Here is a 12,948-nt window from a genome sequence, read left to right as displayed (position 1 = left end):
GGCCTGGGAGATTTTAGTTTTCCAATTCTAGTTCATTTAAACGCATCATGCCTGTGACTAATATTAAAACCAAGCGTAGGAATAGTGTATCATAACATTTTAATCAATGAGTGAGCATTTAGCATGGATTTTATCGGGCGGTAGTAAAGTAAAGAGCAGCTCTACTTAGAGCTGAGATTAAAGCTACAAGGGTTATTAAGCCTCGCGCTCTCAATCACCAGCTGCAAGCAGGAATGTATTTTTGTCTCTCCAGAACAACCAGGAATATTATTGGAATCCCCCTACCAGGGAAGCTCTGGTTCAAGCTGGGGCAGGGGGGAATGGCGCGGGGCCGTGGTGCGCAGGGGAGGACACAAGGGCCGAGGGGAGCAGGCGTCGGACACCGCTCGCAGCGCCCGGGGCCGCCCCGAGACGTGCCCGGGGACCAGCGACGGCGGGCAAGCCGCCCCCCGAGCCCCAGGCGGTTGCTCCGGAGCTGGCGAGCGCCCGGCTCGGCATTCCCGGGTCCCAGGCAACGCTCCCCGCCGGCGCGCCGGAGCCAGCCTGCGCCTTGGCAACCCCAAACAAAGTCCGGTCTGTGCCCGAGCCCTCGCCCAGGCGTTAAATAAATAAATAATAATAATAAAAGGGAAGGGGGGCCCAGCCCCACCACCCTTCCCACTCTCCCATGCGGCCAGAGCAGGGCTTAGCGCTGATGCGCTTAAGCTGCCCAGCACAGCCCATGCTTAAAAATAGCACTGCACCCTGGGGGGCTGCCCAGGACACCCCGGCCCACCGCCCCCACCCCACATTAGAGCCTTTCAGCCACCCCCAGGCGCTGACCTGTGCCGGATGCCGCCGTCCCCGCTCCTCCCGCCTGGCCCCGGGGCGGCCGGGCTGCCCCAGCAGCCGGATTTACCCTTAAGCAGACACGTGAAGTCAGAAAGGTTTATTCCAGTAAATAGAATTTCTCGAGCTCAACAGTACAATACCTGATCACAAAACATGGAATAAAACATCCACAGGAAAATTTCCACAAAATATATTAAAAAAAAAAAAGAAAGACCCTGGTGTGATTGGAAAACCTATTTCAGAAAAAAAATAATAGACGGAGTCTATTGGAGAAGCTTTTAAATTAAGCATCATCGGACTGAAACCCTGATCGGCGCTGCCTCCGGGCAGCAGCGGGCATCGCCATCGTTATTGCTTGCGGTGCCAGGTCCGGACGCTCCCCCTTCCCGGGGGGCGCCGGGGGGGCCTGCAGCCGCCACCCTGCACGGGCGGGCGGGGGGCAAAAGCACCAATTCCTGCAAGCAATCACATTTGGTCCTCGGCTAGAGGGGGACGGCTAAGAGATGCCTAAAAAAGCCTAAGGCAGCAATGCAGAGCTCGTGGGGGAGGGGGGGGCTCTAACAGAGATGGCTTTGGGGGGAGGAGGGGCAAAAAGGAGGAAGCGAGACCCCAAGAAGTGTCGGGCGTGGGGTTGGGTCACCCCCAATCACCGCTCCCCCCCCCCCCCAAGCTCCGCTTACACCTACCGGGGTTGGCGGGGCTCCGAGCAGAGCCGGCGGAGCGCCCGGGGGGCCCCGAACCGCCCCGGGGCTGGGGGGCAGGGGTGGGGGGAGCCCCCACGGGGAGGTGCCCGCGCCGCCCCCCCCCCCCAGCGCCGCGGCCGTCACAGGTTGCTGAACAGTTCGTTTTTCTTGCTCCAGTCCATCTGGGGCGCCCGCTTGCTGGTGCGTTTCTGGTGCGCGCGCTCCTTGGCCACGGCCAGCGGGATGTCGAGGTCCAGGAGGGAGCCGGGCGCCGAGTCGCCCTTCTCGTCCTCCTGGGAGTCCGGCTGCGGGGAGAGGGGGGGGGCAGAGCTGCGTCAGCCCCACGGCGCCTCCCGGGTGGGGTGGGGGGCCCGCAGCCGGGCGAGGGTCCCGGCTGCACCCCGAACCCTCCCGCCCCCCCCCCCGGGCCGTACCTCGCCGTGCGTCTCGCTCAGGCTGGGGTACGCGGCCAGCGGCCCGGGGCTGCAGGGGCCGTCGGACACGGAGGGGGGCCGCGGCTCCGCGGCGTTCTCCTGCGAGGGAGGAGAGGGTCAGCGGGACGTCGCCGCCCTCCACCCCTGGCTCCCCAGCACGACAGACATCCCGCCGCCCACCCCCAGGACGGACGGACAGACAGATGGGCCGTGCTCCGCGCGGACCCCAGCGCTCCCCCCAGAGCCCGAAACGCGGGGGCGAAATCCTTCCTCCCAGCACGCATAATCCGCTGAGAGCTCCGCACCAGAATACCTCCGGGGCCGGGAAGGATTAATCCCCAGCTGACCCCCCCGCCGCTGCCATTAGAGGCGGCGAGGAAGAGGAGGAGGAATGGGGGGGGCGGGTGTAGGGGCTCCCGGCCCTGCCGGCCAGCTTGCCCCGACCCGCGGCGGAGGCGGCAGGAGAGGAGCAGTCGCAGCTCAGCGCCCCAAGCGACCCCCACCCCGTCCAGGGGGGCTCTGGGTCCCCGCGCGAGAAGGATGCCGAAACCAGCAGGGCCCACGCGCGCGGTTCGGCCTGGGGGAAGACGGAGACCTCCTACCTTCCCCACGTCACCGTTGGCAACCGGCTCCGGCAAGGGACCTGCGGGAACAAGGCGCGGGTGCTGCGCACGGGGAGGCTGGTGCCGCCCCCGGGGGTCCCGGGGCGGATTTACCCCTCGTCCAGCCAGCCCGCCCCACGCTGCCGGAGAGCGGGCATGGAAGGAGCCGAGCGCTCGGCCGCCTCGGTCTCCTTCCTCCAGCCCCGAAGATCTCCATCGGCGCTAAAACCGGCACAGGGCCGCCCGCGGGGACCCCCCCCCCGCCCAGCCCGGCAGGAGGGGGCCGAGGCCGGAGGCTGCGGAGGAGAGCGAAGGGCACCCGCCCGCCTCCCCGCGCTCCCCGAGCCGTAAACCTCGTCGAACTGTAACCGGCAGGGCCGTAAAACGCTCCTCCCCACGCAGCCGGCACCCCGCGTGCCACCCCCTCCCTGCGCTGCGAATTCAGGTGTCAAAGCAGCGTTTGGCCTTGAGTGCAAACGAAACTGCCTCCTCCAACAGCCTGGAGGCTTCTCACCCACTAGCCTGCTTCTCGCCCAGCTCCTTCGGAGCAGAGTCCTCGGGTTGGGGACGAGGTGACGCAGCGAGGGCCAGCGCTACCGCGGCTGACGGAGGCGGCGATTTGTAGCACGGGCCCCACCGAGCACGGGCCACCTCGCGGGGCCCCCCCCCAACGAGCCACCCACCTGCCAGGTGGGCCTCCGAGGGCACCACCTTGCACTTCTTGAAGAACTCGTCCGTGAGGACGTCCACCACCAGCAGCTTCGTCTCGTCGCCGCCCGCCTTGATGGCCGCCACGACGTCCGCGTGCTGCTTGCCCTCCACGCACACGCCGTTCACCTGCGGGACGCGGCGCTGGGCGAGGGCTGCGCGCGGGGGGCCGGGCAGCGGCGCTGGGGGGGCACTGGGGGACCCGGGAGCACCGCGCGGGCCCCCGGGCGATGGGCACCCCAGAGCAGCGCGACGCTCCAGCCGCGCTATTCGCATCCACGGGAAGCGGCAAGCCGAGAGCGCCGCAGAGCTCCCGCCCCAGCCCCGCGGCCCCCAAACCCGGGGGGAAGAGGCGGGCGGCGCGGCCCGGCGAGCGGAGGCTCACAAGGATTAGCGGAGAAGCCAGCAAAACCTCGTTAAAAGCAGATTTTCTCCGAGCGATTAGCACGGGGTTGCAGGAGCAGAGCTGCCGGGAAGCGCGAGGCAGGGCACGTGCGGGGCCGGGGCGCAGCAGGCACCGTGCCCGCCGGCAGCCCCGCGCCGCGCCGTGCCGGCGTACCTCAACGACGCGGTCCTGCGGCAAGAGCCCCGCCGCCTCCGCCGGCGACTCCGGGTCCACGGCCCGCACGTACTGGCCCGGGCGGCTCTTGTCGCTGTGCAGGTTGAAGCCGTAGCCGTTGGGGCCCTTCTTCATGTGGCAGAGCCGAGGGCGCAGCTCCTCCTGCGACGGGCGAGAAAGGCCGTGGCAGAGCCGTCGCCGGGCCGCCCGCCCCCTCCCAGGGCCGGCGCGCGAACGGGACGGGCCCCCGGGGTCTCTCCTGCCGCGGGAGAGCAGCGCCGGGCTCGGCCGCGCGAGCCATTTGGGAAGCACCGACACCTCGAAACGGGGGACGGGGCGCCGACGCTCGAAGGGAACTCTGTCCTTTAGGTGCAGGACTGCAACCACCTGCCCCGGTGACGGCAAACGCAAGGGTGCAAATGCAGCCCGGGAAATGCCCGACCCCGACGGGGCACCTCCACCCTCCCCCCGCAGGCTTCACCCTGCGGGGAGCCAGCTTCCTGGGGGCTCGGCCCCGACAGCAACGCGGGGGCCGAGCCGGGCTCGGCCGCAGCGCCCCACACGCCGAGCCCAGCCCTGACTCCCGGGCGAGACCCTCGACGAGTGCAAAACCGGGAAACCGGCTCAACCGGCTTCACCCCGACGCGGCACGGGCCTGGCCGCGGTCCCCAGCGCCCTCCCCGCGAGGGTGAGGTGCACGTCCCCCCGCAGCCGACCCTTCGCCAGCAGCAAGCCCAAGCCCAGGGCACGAGGGCTTCGCGCCTTCGGCCTCCCCCAGCGGCGTGCAGGGCCCCCTCGCGAGCCCCGAGCCCTCCTCGGCCGCCAGCGCCCCATCTTCGGTAGTACTTTCTGCCCCAGTAGCTGAACCTCCGCTAGAACTCTCCAAATAGCCCTCACTTTGGGTGTTTAACGTTTAATCTGTCCCCGAGCGTTGTCTGGGCTCCGTACTGTCCCCAGGGGCGCGCGATGGCTGTGCTGCATGAATTCTCCCCCACCCCGGTCAGATTTGCACCGCGCCGCTCTTGTTGCCCGGTGCACTGACATCTCCAAAACTCCCTTTCCCGCTGCCAGAAGGGCTGGTCCCGAGGCTCCCGGCACCCCGGGCACCAGCACCGCGGCGGCAGGCGCAAGGCACTCCGGTTCGCGTAAGCGAGGGTGACGCATTCGCATGGCGCCAGATAAGCCCAGCCTGTGCTATAGTCCTCCTGTGCAATAAAACCCCGTTCCTCTTGCACAGCACATTCCTCCTGGGGTCAAGGCTGGCTGTCACCGTGCCCACCGCCGTCCCAGGGAGGACGACACACGCAACGCCCAGCTGGAGCGCCCGAAACCAGAGATGCTCCACGCCGGCAGTGACGCACGGGCCCGGCTCTGCCCGGCATCTTGCTTGTGCAACGTCCTGGTGCCACTGCCTGGTTGCACCTCCCGGAGCCGCCCTGGGTGCCTCGAGCCCCCGCCCGGGCAGGCGCGGCCCTCTCCTCCGCAGCCTGGCCACGCTGCGGCTGCTTTCTGGGCTGGGGAGAGGATTGCAACACCTCAACCTCCCCGAGCACCCGTCACCCTGCCGCCACGGGCGCCACACAGCACCTTCCTGCAGGCTCCTCCTGTCCAGCACACCTGCACCGCAGCGTCCCCTTCGACAAGGGACCCGGCACCGCCTGCCCCAGCCCCAGGGAGTAGGAGTCCCGAAATCTCAGTGGCCAGAGCGCACCCGAAGTTAGAGGCGTCCATCAACCGATTGGACTCCGACACCCAGACACGCGGGTCCGGGCGGGAGGAGGGATCCGGGGAAGGGTACCCCGCGGCACGAGGGCTGCGGAGCAAGGAGGCCGGGCACACGCCGTCCACAGCAGCTCAGCAGGACAGCGAGCTGGTCAGAGAATCATGAAAACACCCCTAATTTCTATAAGCTTTCTCGTCCTCCCCTGGAACGTGAGCCACCCTCCCGCTCCCCGCCGGGGTGGATTTAGCAGATCCTCATTAAAAGCTTTCCTCCACCTCCCTCGGGGACAGCAGCCCAGCGGAGGACGAGCCTGGCGCGACCCCGGGCTGCCACCTCGCTCCTCCGCGCCCACGTCCCGGCTGGCAACCGCGGGATGTCCCCCTGCCCGCAGGGCTGCCGGCGGAGCGGGCGCCCCGCGGCCTCGCGTCCCGGTGTCCGCCCTCGGACCCGGTCCTGTCGGCTCCTGGGAGAGGGTCCGTACCCGGAGAACGGGAGGCATCTTCGTTCCCACCCCACGGCTCTGATCGAAGCCCAGGGCCTTCCCTTTGCTTCGGTGCCACCGCATCCCGACTCCCCCTCTCCGAGCCGCCGAGGCCGCCCGCCCTCCTTGCGCTGCGGGACGCCGCGGCTCCGGGCGCCAAGGCACACCGAACCCTTCCCCTTCCGCTCGGCACGTTCCCAACCTCCCTTCCCCGCCGCCTCCGAGGGAGGACGGCAGCTCCGGGTGCCCAGGGCGCTGCGGAAGGGGCTGCCCCGGGCGCACAGCACGCTGCAGAGGCGCCTCGCGCCCCCAGAGCCGCTCACCGGCCCGGGGCAGCTTTGGAAGCCCCAAATTTCAGGAACCACCCTGCTGCCCCACAATAAGCAACAAGCCCACAGGCAAACCAGGCTGCAGTATTTCTGAATCACTAACAGAGACCCAGCGCAGCGGCCCAGGGCCTGCCCCACGCGCTCGCCCCGAACGCCAAAGGCATGCAAAGCAGCCGCGCTGCAGCACACCCGGCACGTACCGCTCGGCCGGAGGCGCTTTTCAAGCGGCCTGTTCTGCTCCCTCCGGCTCGAGAGGGAATTCAATTCATTTCCTAGCTACACCCTGGCTCCCCCGGTGCAACGCTCCCAAACATGGGATCTCCTCCCTGAATTACCCCACCGCCCCAGGACGCTCACCCGCATCTCATAGCGCGGCGGGGGATATCGCTTACAACAACGGCTCTAATTCAGCACTGATTTGCAAGGGGGAAAGCCCGGGACACCAGGCAGAGCCGGCAGCAGCTGTCGAGAGCTTTGCCATGGTGACAGCACCCTGCCCACGGAGGAGACGCGGCAGCCCGGCCCGTCTCGGGGCGCTGCTTCGGCAGCTGCCACCCGCAAACGGCTTGCGGTTTCAACGAAACTTTCTCAAGACCCTCCCAGGCAGTCATCACCTCCGGAAACGCGAGCAACGGAAGGGGATCCGTGGGGCACCCAGCACGGGCGGCAGCCGCGGCAAGGCGGCCGGCGGGGACCAGCCCCCGCGGTGCAAATCCTGCCCCGGACCCCGCAGCTTCACCCGCTGCGACCCCAGGGGCTGGGAGCACCTACCAGCCCCCCCACGGCGGGGGCTCGAGGGCTTTCAGGGTAGGGGTGGAGGCTGCAAAAAGGCTTCCGCCAGCACCGGAGGGACGCGTGCTCCCCAGGGGCGCTCCCGGCGGGCTCCCACGCGAGGCTGGTGGGGCAGCACCCCTGGCACCCATCCGCAACGCTGCCCTGCTTTCGAGCCTTCCAGCCCAGCAGCCGTGTGCATGCACAAGTGCCTGAGGGCTTTCAGGAGCCAAACCCCCCGCGTTTTTCAGGGCAGCGGATCACCCCTCCCTGCTCCCTCACTCATGCACTGCATGCACCGGCCTGCAGCTGTTTTTACAGTCACTAAGATGGAATTGAGAAGGGAATCCAGAAACTCCCTTCAGGAACTCCCTAAAACTTCCTTTCCTTATCTGAGATTTTTTAGACCTCCAGCAATTCCAACATTTGAGCAAAGCTTTCCTATACAAGGGCTACAGACAGCCGCAGATACCGCCCCGTGCCTCTGCGCGGCCCTCGTCCCCCGAGCCGTGCCTCCGGGGCAGCAGCTCCCTATGCCCAGGAGCCAGGTTACACCCAGAGCACAGGGATCAGAGCAAAGGGCTCTGGATCGACAGTGCCAACTAAACCCTTTTCCGGATCCCACCTCAGCGTGGGAGGTTTTAGCCCCTCGCCCCTCCTCGGGGGAAGCACCCTTGCTTGCAGCAGGCCCTGCCTGGCAGCGAGCATCTCCAGGCTCGTTAAGCAAATAAAGGCAAGTCCAGCCCAATAAAGCAAACAGGACTCTGAGACATGCAAATCTCCCCCTCCCTGCTGCGAGGGCCACCACCGGCAATGGGAATCACCCGGCCGGGAAGAGAGCAGCCAGGAAAGCAGCCCCTCGTCCTCACCCAGCCGGGAGCCCCTTCCCAGGGGGAGGGCGGCGAGCCGAGGCGCAGGGGGATGGGGAGCACGAGCGGGGAGGCAGGCAGGCGGCCAGCGGAGGGAGAACAGGCAGCCCAGTGTATTCCCAGCTCGCCACCGAGAAATCCCTCTCTGCACGCTCCGGCCTCGGCTGGGCTCAGGGAGCGCTCGGCATCCCCCAGGCGCCGCACCGGGGCCGACAGCCTCCGCTGCTGCCCCCTCTCATCCAGCAAGGCTGGCTCCCGGGTCTTCTCCGCTGCGGTGAGCCAAGCCACTGGGTGGAAGAGCTGGGGAAACCTCTCCCAGGCCCTTCGCCAGCCAAGCTGGTAATTCAGCAAACAAACATTACGGAGCATCCTCCAGGCCAGCTTTCCACGCAAGTCCTGCCAGCTCCAGCACGCTGAGCATCTTCCCACCGTAGCAAGGAGAGCTGCGACTTGCTGAGGATGTCAGGCCAGGCTGGTGGGACAAGTAGTCTCCTTTGCTTTTTTGTCCCTAGCACCCAGGCCTGGCCCTGCCCTCAGCTGCAAGATCTCCTGCTACCCGTTGAGAAACACGCCTGGGGCCGCAGGGGTGAGCTGTGATGCTCTCACAGCCTTTCACAAGCCCAAACAACTTCCTGTTCTGCAACAGCAGAAAAGCCCCATGCTCCTTAACTCCACGCACAGCCTCCCCAGGCTCTCGCTCCCACAGGGCTGCGAGACCTCGAAGCCCCTTGAGGGCAACTCAGCCTCAAAAAGCACGTTGTCCCCAGCACAAAGCTCATCCAAACTGCACTTACTAGGTCTCTTATTTTTTCCAGCTCATGGAGAGAGCTGACTGAGCTGAAAGCACACCACAGAAGGTCGTGGTAGCCTGGGAGAAGCACTGGCTCCATGACATATGGGATGCCCCAGCACGCTCCCCCCATCCAAAGCTGCCTGCCACTGGGCAGCAAGCGATCACATAGCCAGACCCAATGGACCAAGGAAACCGCAGCTGTGGCTTTCGGCACTAGCACGTGGCAGGGAAGGCGAGACACAGGCACAGTCAAGGATGGGGTGGGAGAAGTCAGCTGCAAGGTCTGAGGACGCATGGCGAGCAGAGTCCTCAGGTGAGGCCTGGGAAAGGACCTCCTCTTCCCTCAAAAGGGCAGAGACACCATGCCCAGGCCAGCCAACTCTCCACACCCCCCCCCCCCAAAGAGTCCTCACCTTAATGAAATGCAGCCTGTTTCCCCAAAACAAGACAGAGGATCCTTAAAGATACAGGAACACATAGGTGGCATGAGCTTGTCAGTTCACAACACAGAGGAACCATCTGATTCAGCCAGACTTCGTCCTCCAGTTATCATTGAGCACAACCTGCCCTTAAAGTGCGTTGGCTGTGAAGCCCACAGCACTCCTGGGATAACAGGACATTTGTCCCTTAATGCACATGACTGGCTCCTGAGGGCTTCAAGGCCCCCGTCACTGTCCCAGCCAGTGGATCAGGGACAGGTCCTTCCTCTGCCCAGCGAGGACAAGGGGATGTTCCTGGTTGTTTTCACCTGACTCCCGAGGAACAAAACACTTTGTCCCTCTCATCCAGACTGGAGAGGAGGCGCTCTGCCACCCCTCACGGCCACCTCCACCACCAGACAATGCTATTAAGCATTAAAGCAAGGGTTTAACTAGACCTGCCTGTTCCAGGAGCTCCCCGGGCCAGCATGTCCCCATCAGGGTCAGCTAGACCAAGGCGGAACATGCACCCACACTGGGCTAAAGTCCAACAAGAAAATGAGAGCAGAATTTCTGCTCCTTGGCAAAGCCCTGAGGGGATGAAGGCTTAGTGAGGCACCAAAGCCCAAGCATTCCCTCCTGACACCCTGCTGAGAAATCTTCATCCCTCCAGAATCCTGCTTCGCTCTGTAGGACAGCTCAGGAGATTGCTTACAAACTGCAGCTCCCCCTCAACCTTCTTAGAGGCACAGGCCTGAGAAACACCCAGCTGGCAGCTGACACTCATAAATCCTGCAGTGATTCCCAGCCAGGCCCCAACACCATTTGCTTGGGCATCCACAGCATGACTGCTAGGGATTTGCAAGTGACCACAGCAAAACATCCTGGGAGCCTTTTGCCTAGGGGCTCAGCACCAGCAATGGTAATGCCTGCAGCGGGCGACCCTCCTGGGGCACCCTTGGTGCTTGGTGCCGGAGCGGGGCTTTGCCAGCCCCACCAAACCTGCTGACAAAACCTCACTCCTGGCTTTTTAGTGCCTGGTCCCTCGCTTCACAAAGAAAATCTGGTTCTGTTGCAGACGGTTGGTCAAGGAGGGTCCCTGGTTAGCGATGAAGCAGCCCACAGCTATTAGACTTGCATTGCTGCAACTGTCACAGCTGGTTTAACCTGTTCCTAAAAACAAGAGCTGGCACGAAGGCTTCCTCGCCCCCAGGATGGGCTGGCTGACCCTAAGAGCTGTCCCAGCCTACTTCCTAGGAAGACTCCATCTCCATCATAACAAACAACGTATGTTTTCACCGGGTAAATAAAAAGCAGTATTATCTCAGGCAGCCAAATGCGTCTCTTAGAAACCACTCTGAGTAGGAAAGGTCAGATATTTCTCAACTCCTTACCTCTCTATATTGCTTTGTTTGTGCAACAGTTAACTCCCACGCGCTGTTTAAGGCTGACATTCCTGAATCGATAAGTGTCCGTATAGGAAGCCCTATGGACCACACAGTGCAAAGTCCCCCCCCTCCCAGGATGGTCACCCCCATTTCCACCCTGCTAAGGGCCAAACGCTGCTCAAGGCACATCCCAGCACCAAGGGCTGGATCTTCGAGGTAAAGGGGATGCAAACCACAGAAGACTGCACTCAGCCCCCAAACCTACCTTCAGCCAAGGCTTTCCATCGTACTCTGGAGATGTTTGACACTAATAAGGAGATCTCTAGCCTTTTGGAGGGGAATAAAGGTGCAACCTTGCCTCCAAGGCCCTACCGCCCATGCCCACTGCCGCGGGAGAAGGCAGGGCACAGAGTCACCGTCCCAGCCCGCGGAGCAAACACCGGCTCAACCCGAAGCCCAGAGCAAACCGCGGCGCCCCCAGAAGCGCCTCCTCAGAGCCCCCAGCGCGGCCGGGCAGCGAGCTGGCCGGCTCACGGCGAGCCGCGGCTGCCCGCTCGGTGCCCGGCGCTGGCAGCCTCCTGCCGCGTTTCGGACGCCGCTTCACGGGTCCCGCAGCGGGCGGGCTCCACGCCACGCGCGACGCGCGGCTGGCCCCGGGGCCCCGACGGCCGCAGGAGCCCGCTCCCCGCCGCCCCCTCCCCACAACGCAGCCGATAACGAGCGTTAAGCAAACAAACCAAACAGCTAAATAAAAACCCAGAGCGACAGAGCAGCAGCCCGCGGGGCTCCCCGCCCGTACCCGCTCGGCCGCCGCGCTCCGCTCCTGCCGCGGGGGCTCCGCCGGCGCCGCCTCGCCGCCGCCGCCCGCCGGCTGCTCGCGGCCGGGGCCGCCCGCGCCGGGCCGCTGCTCGCCGCCCGCCGGCTCCACCACGAGCAGGCGCACGGCGCCGGCCGCGCCGCGGATCCGCTCCACCACCTGCTGGTGGCTCTCCGCCTCCACGTTGTCGCCGTCCACCTCCAGCAGCCGGTCGCCGGCGCGCAGCCCCGAGCGCTCGGCCGGCGAGCCCGCCTCCACGAGCCGGATGAACTGGCCCGGCTTGCCCTTCTCGCCGTGCAGGTGGAAGCCGTAGCCGTTGGGGCCCTTCTCCAGGCAGCAGAGCCGCGGGCCCGGCGGCGCCGCGGAGCTCATGGCGGCGGCGGCCGCCCTGCCCCGGCCGCTCCCGGATGGGCCCGCCGCCCGCCCGCGCCGCCTTTTAGGGCGAGGGGCGGGGCCCGGGCGGCGCGGCGGCCAATCGGGCGGAGGGGGGGCGAGCCCGCAGCCAAATAAGGAGCGTGGGGCGGGGGTTATGCAAATATGGACGCGCGAAGCCCCGCCCCTCCTCGCCGGGACCCGGGGGGCCGGCGCGGCGCGATCCCCCCCCACCCCCCGCAGCGGCGACCCCGCGGCTCCGCCGGGGCCGGGGCCGGGGCCGGGGCCGGGACAGGGACAGCCCCGGAGCCCCCGCTCTGGGCTGCGGCCTGGCGCCTGGGGCCGCAGCCGGGAGCCGCCCCCCGCCGGGAGCCGCCGCGGGGGCTTGCTCCCCCATGGAGCCCGATCCCTCCCCCGTGGGGTCAGATCACTCCCCCGTAGGGCCGGATCACTCCCCCGTGGGGCCACATGGCTCCTCACTGGGGCCCAGTCACTTCCCCGTGGAGCCAGATCGCTCCTCTGTGGGGCCCCGTTGCTCCCCACTGGGGCCCAGTCACTTCCCCGTGGAGCCAGATCGCTCCCCCGTGGGGCTCCCTGGCCCGAGCAGCGCATCCCCCCGGACCCATGTCCTCGCCTCCCCGCTCCGTGTCTCTGTGGGCTTCCCGAGTGGGACGCAGGGCCGGGGCACCCCGCAGCCCCGGCATCGGGATGGGCTTTGCTCTCCCTTCCTCTCTACCCCCAGAGCCACCTGCAGCTGCCGACTGCTCCTCTTGGAGGATTTAGGAGACTCCCGGGGGGGTTAGCGTGTGCTAAAACAAACCATGCCCACGGCTCTGCCCGGCCAGGGCCCGGCCGGCGCCGCGCGGCGAGCTCAGGCGGCAGGGTGGGAGCAGCTGGCAGCACCGCCAGAAACCCTCCCAGCTCTTGGGAAACCGGGAAGCTTTTTCCTTTGCAGCCACGCGAGGAGGGGACACTAAGAATAGCCGAGGCAGAGTCGGATGAAACAGCCACTTCTGTTGTTTCAGAGAGGAAAAGGGAGTAGCGCTGGCGTATTCCTGCGCAGCCCTTACCCCGGGCGTTCCTCCTCTGGGCCGGCCCGGGGCCCGCAGCAGCCCAGGAGAGGCTCAGACACGGGGCAGGTCTGGGTCACGCACTGCGGGCCCTTCCTC

At 66.1% G+C, this 12,948-nt stretch overlaps 1 protein-coding gene across 1 annotated transcript; it reads right to left on the bottom strand.

The window, feature by feature from the left end:
- Positions 1 to 913: 913 nt before the first annotated feature.
- On the bottom strand, positions 914 to 11,803 carry NHERF1 (NHERF family PDZ scaffold protein 1). Its single transcript, XM_062591984.1, has 6 exons — positions 11,390 to 11,803; positions 3,818 to 3,979; positions 3,234 to 3,387; positions 2,551 to 2,591; positions 1,949 to 2,047; positions 914 to 1,819 (listed from the first exon to the last, which is right to left on the bottom strand). The coding sequence occupies exons 1-6, from the start codon at positions 11,777 to 11,779 to the stop codon at positions 1,655 to 1,657; spliced, it is 1,011 nt and encodes a 336-aa protein (XP_062447968.1). The 5' UTR covers positions 11,780 to 11,803; the 3' UTR covers positions 914 to 1,654.
- Between the last annotated feature and the right edge of the window lie 1,145 nt (positions 11,804 to 12,948).

Source organism: Rhea pennata, chromosome 19 (genome assembly GCF_028389875.1).
Source record: "Rhea pennata isolate bPtePen1 chromosome 19, bPtePen1.pri, whole genome shotgun sequence".
NCBI classification, from domain to species: domain Eukaryota; kingdom Metazoa; phylum Chordata; class Aves; order Rheiformes; family Rheidae; genus Rhea; species Rhea pennata.
This window is presented reverse-complemented; position numbering and strand designations above follow the sequence as displayed.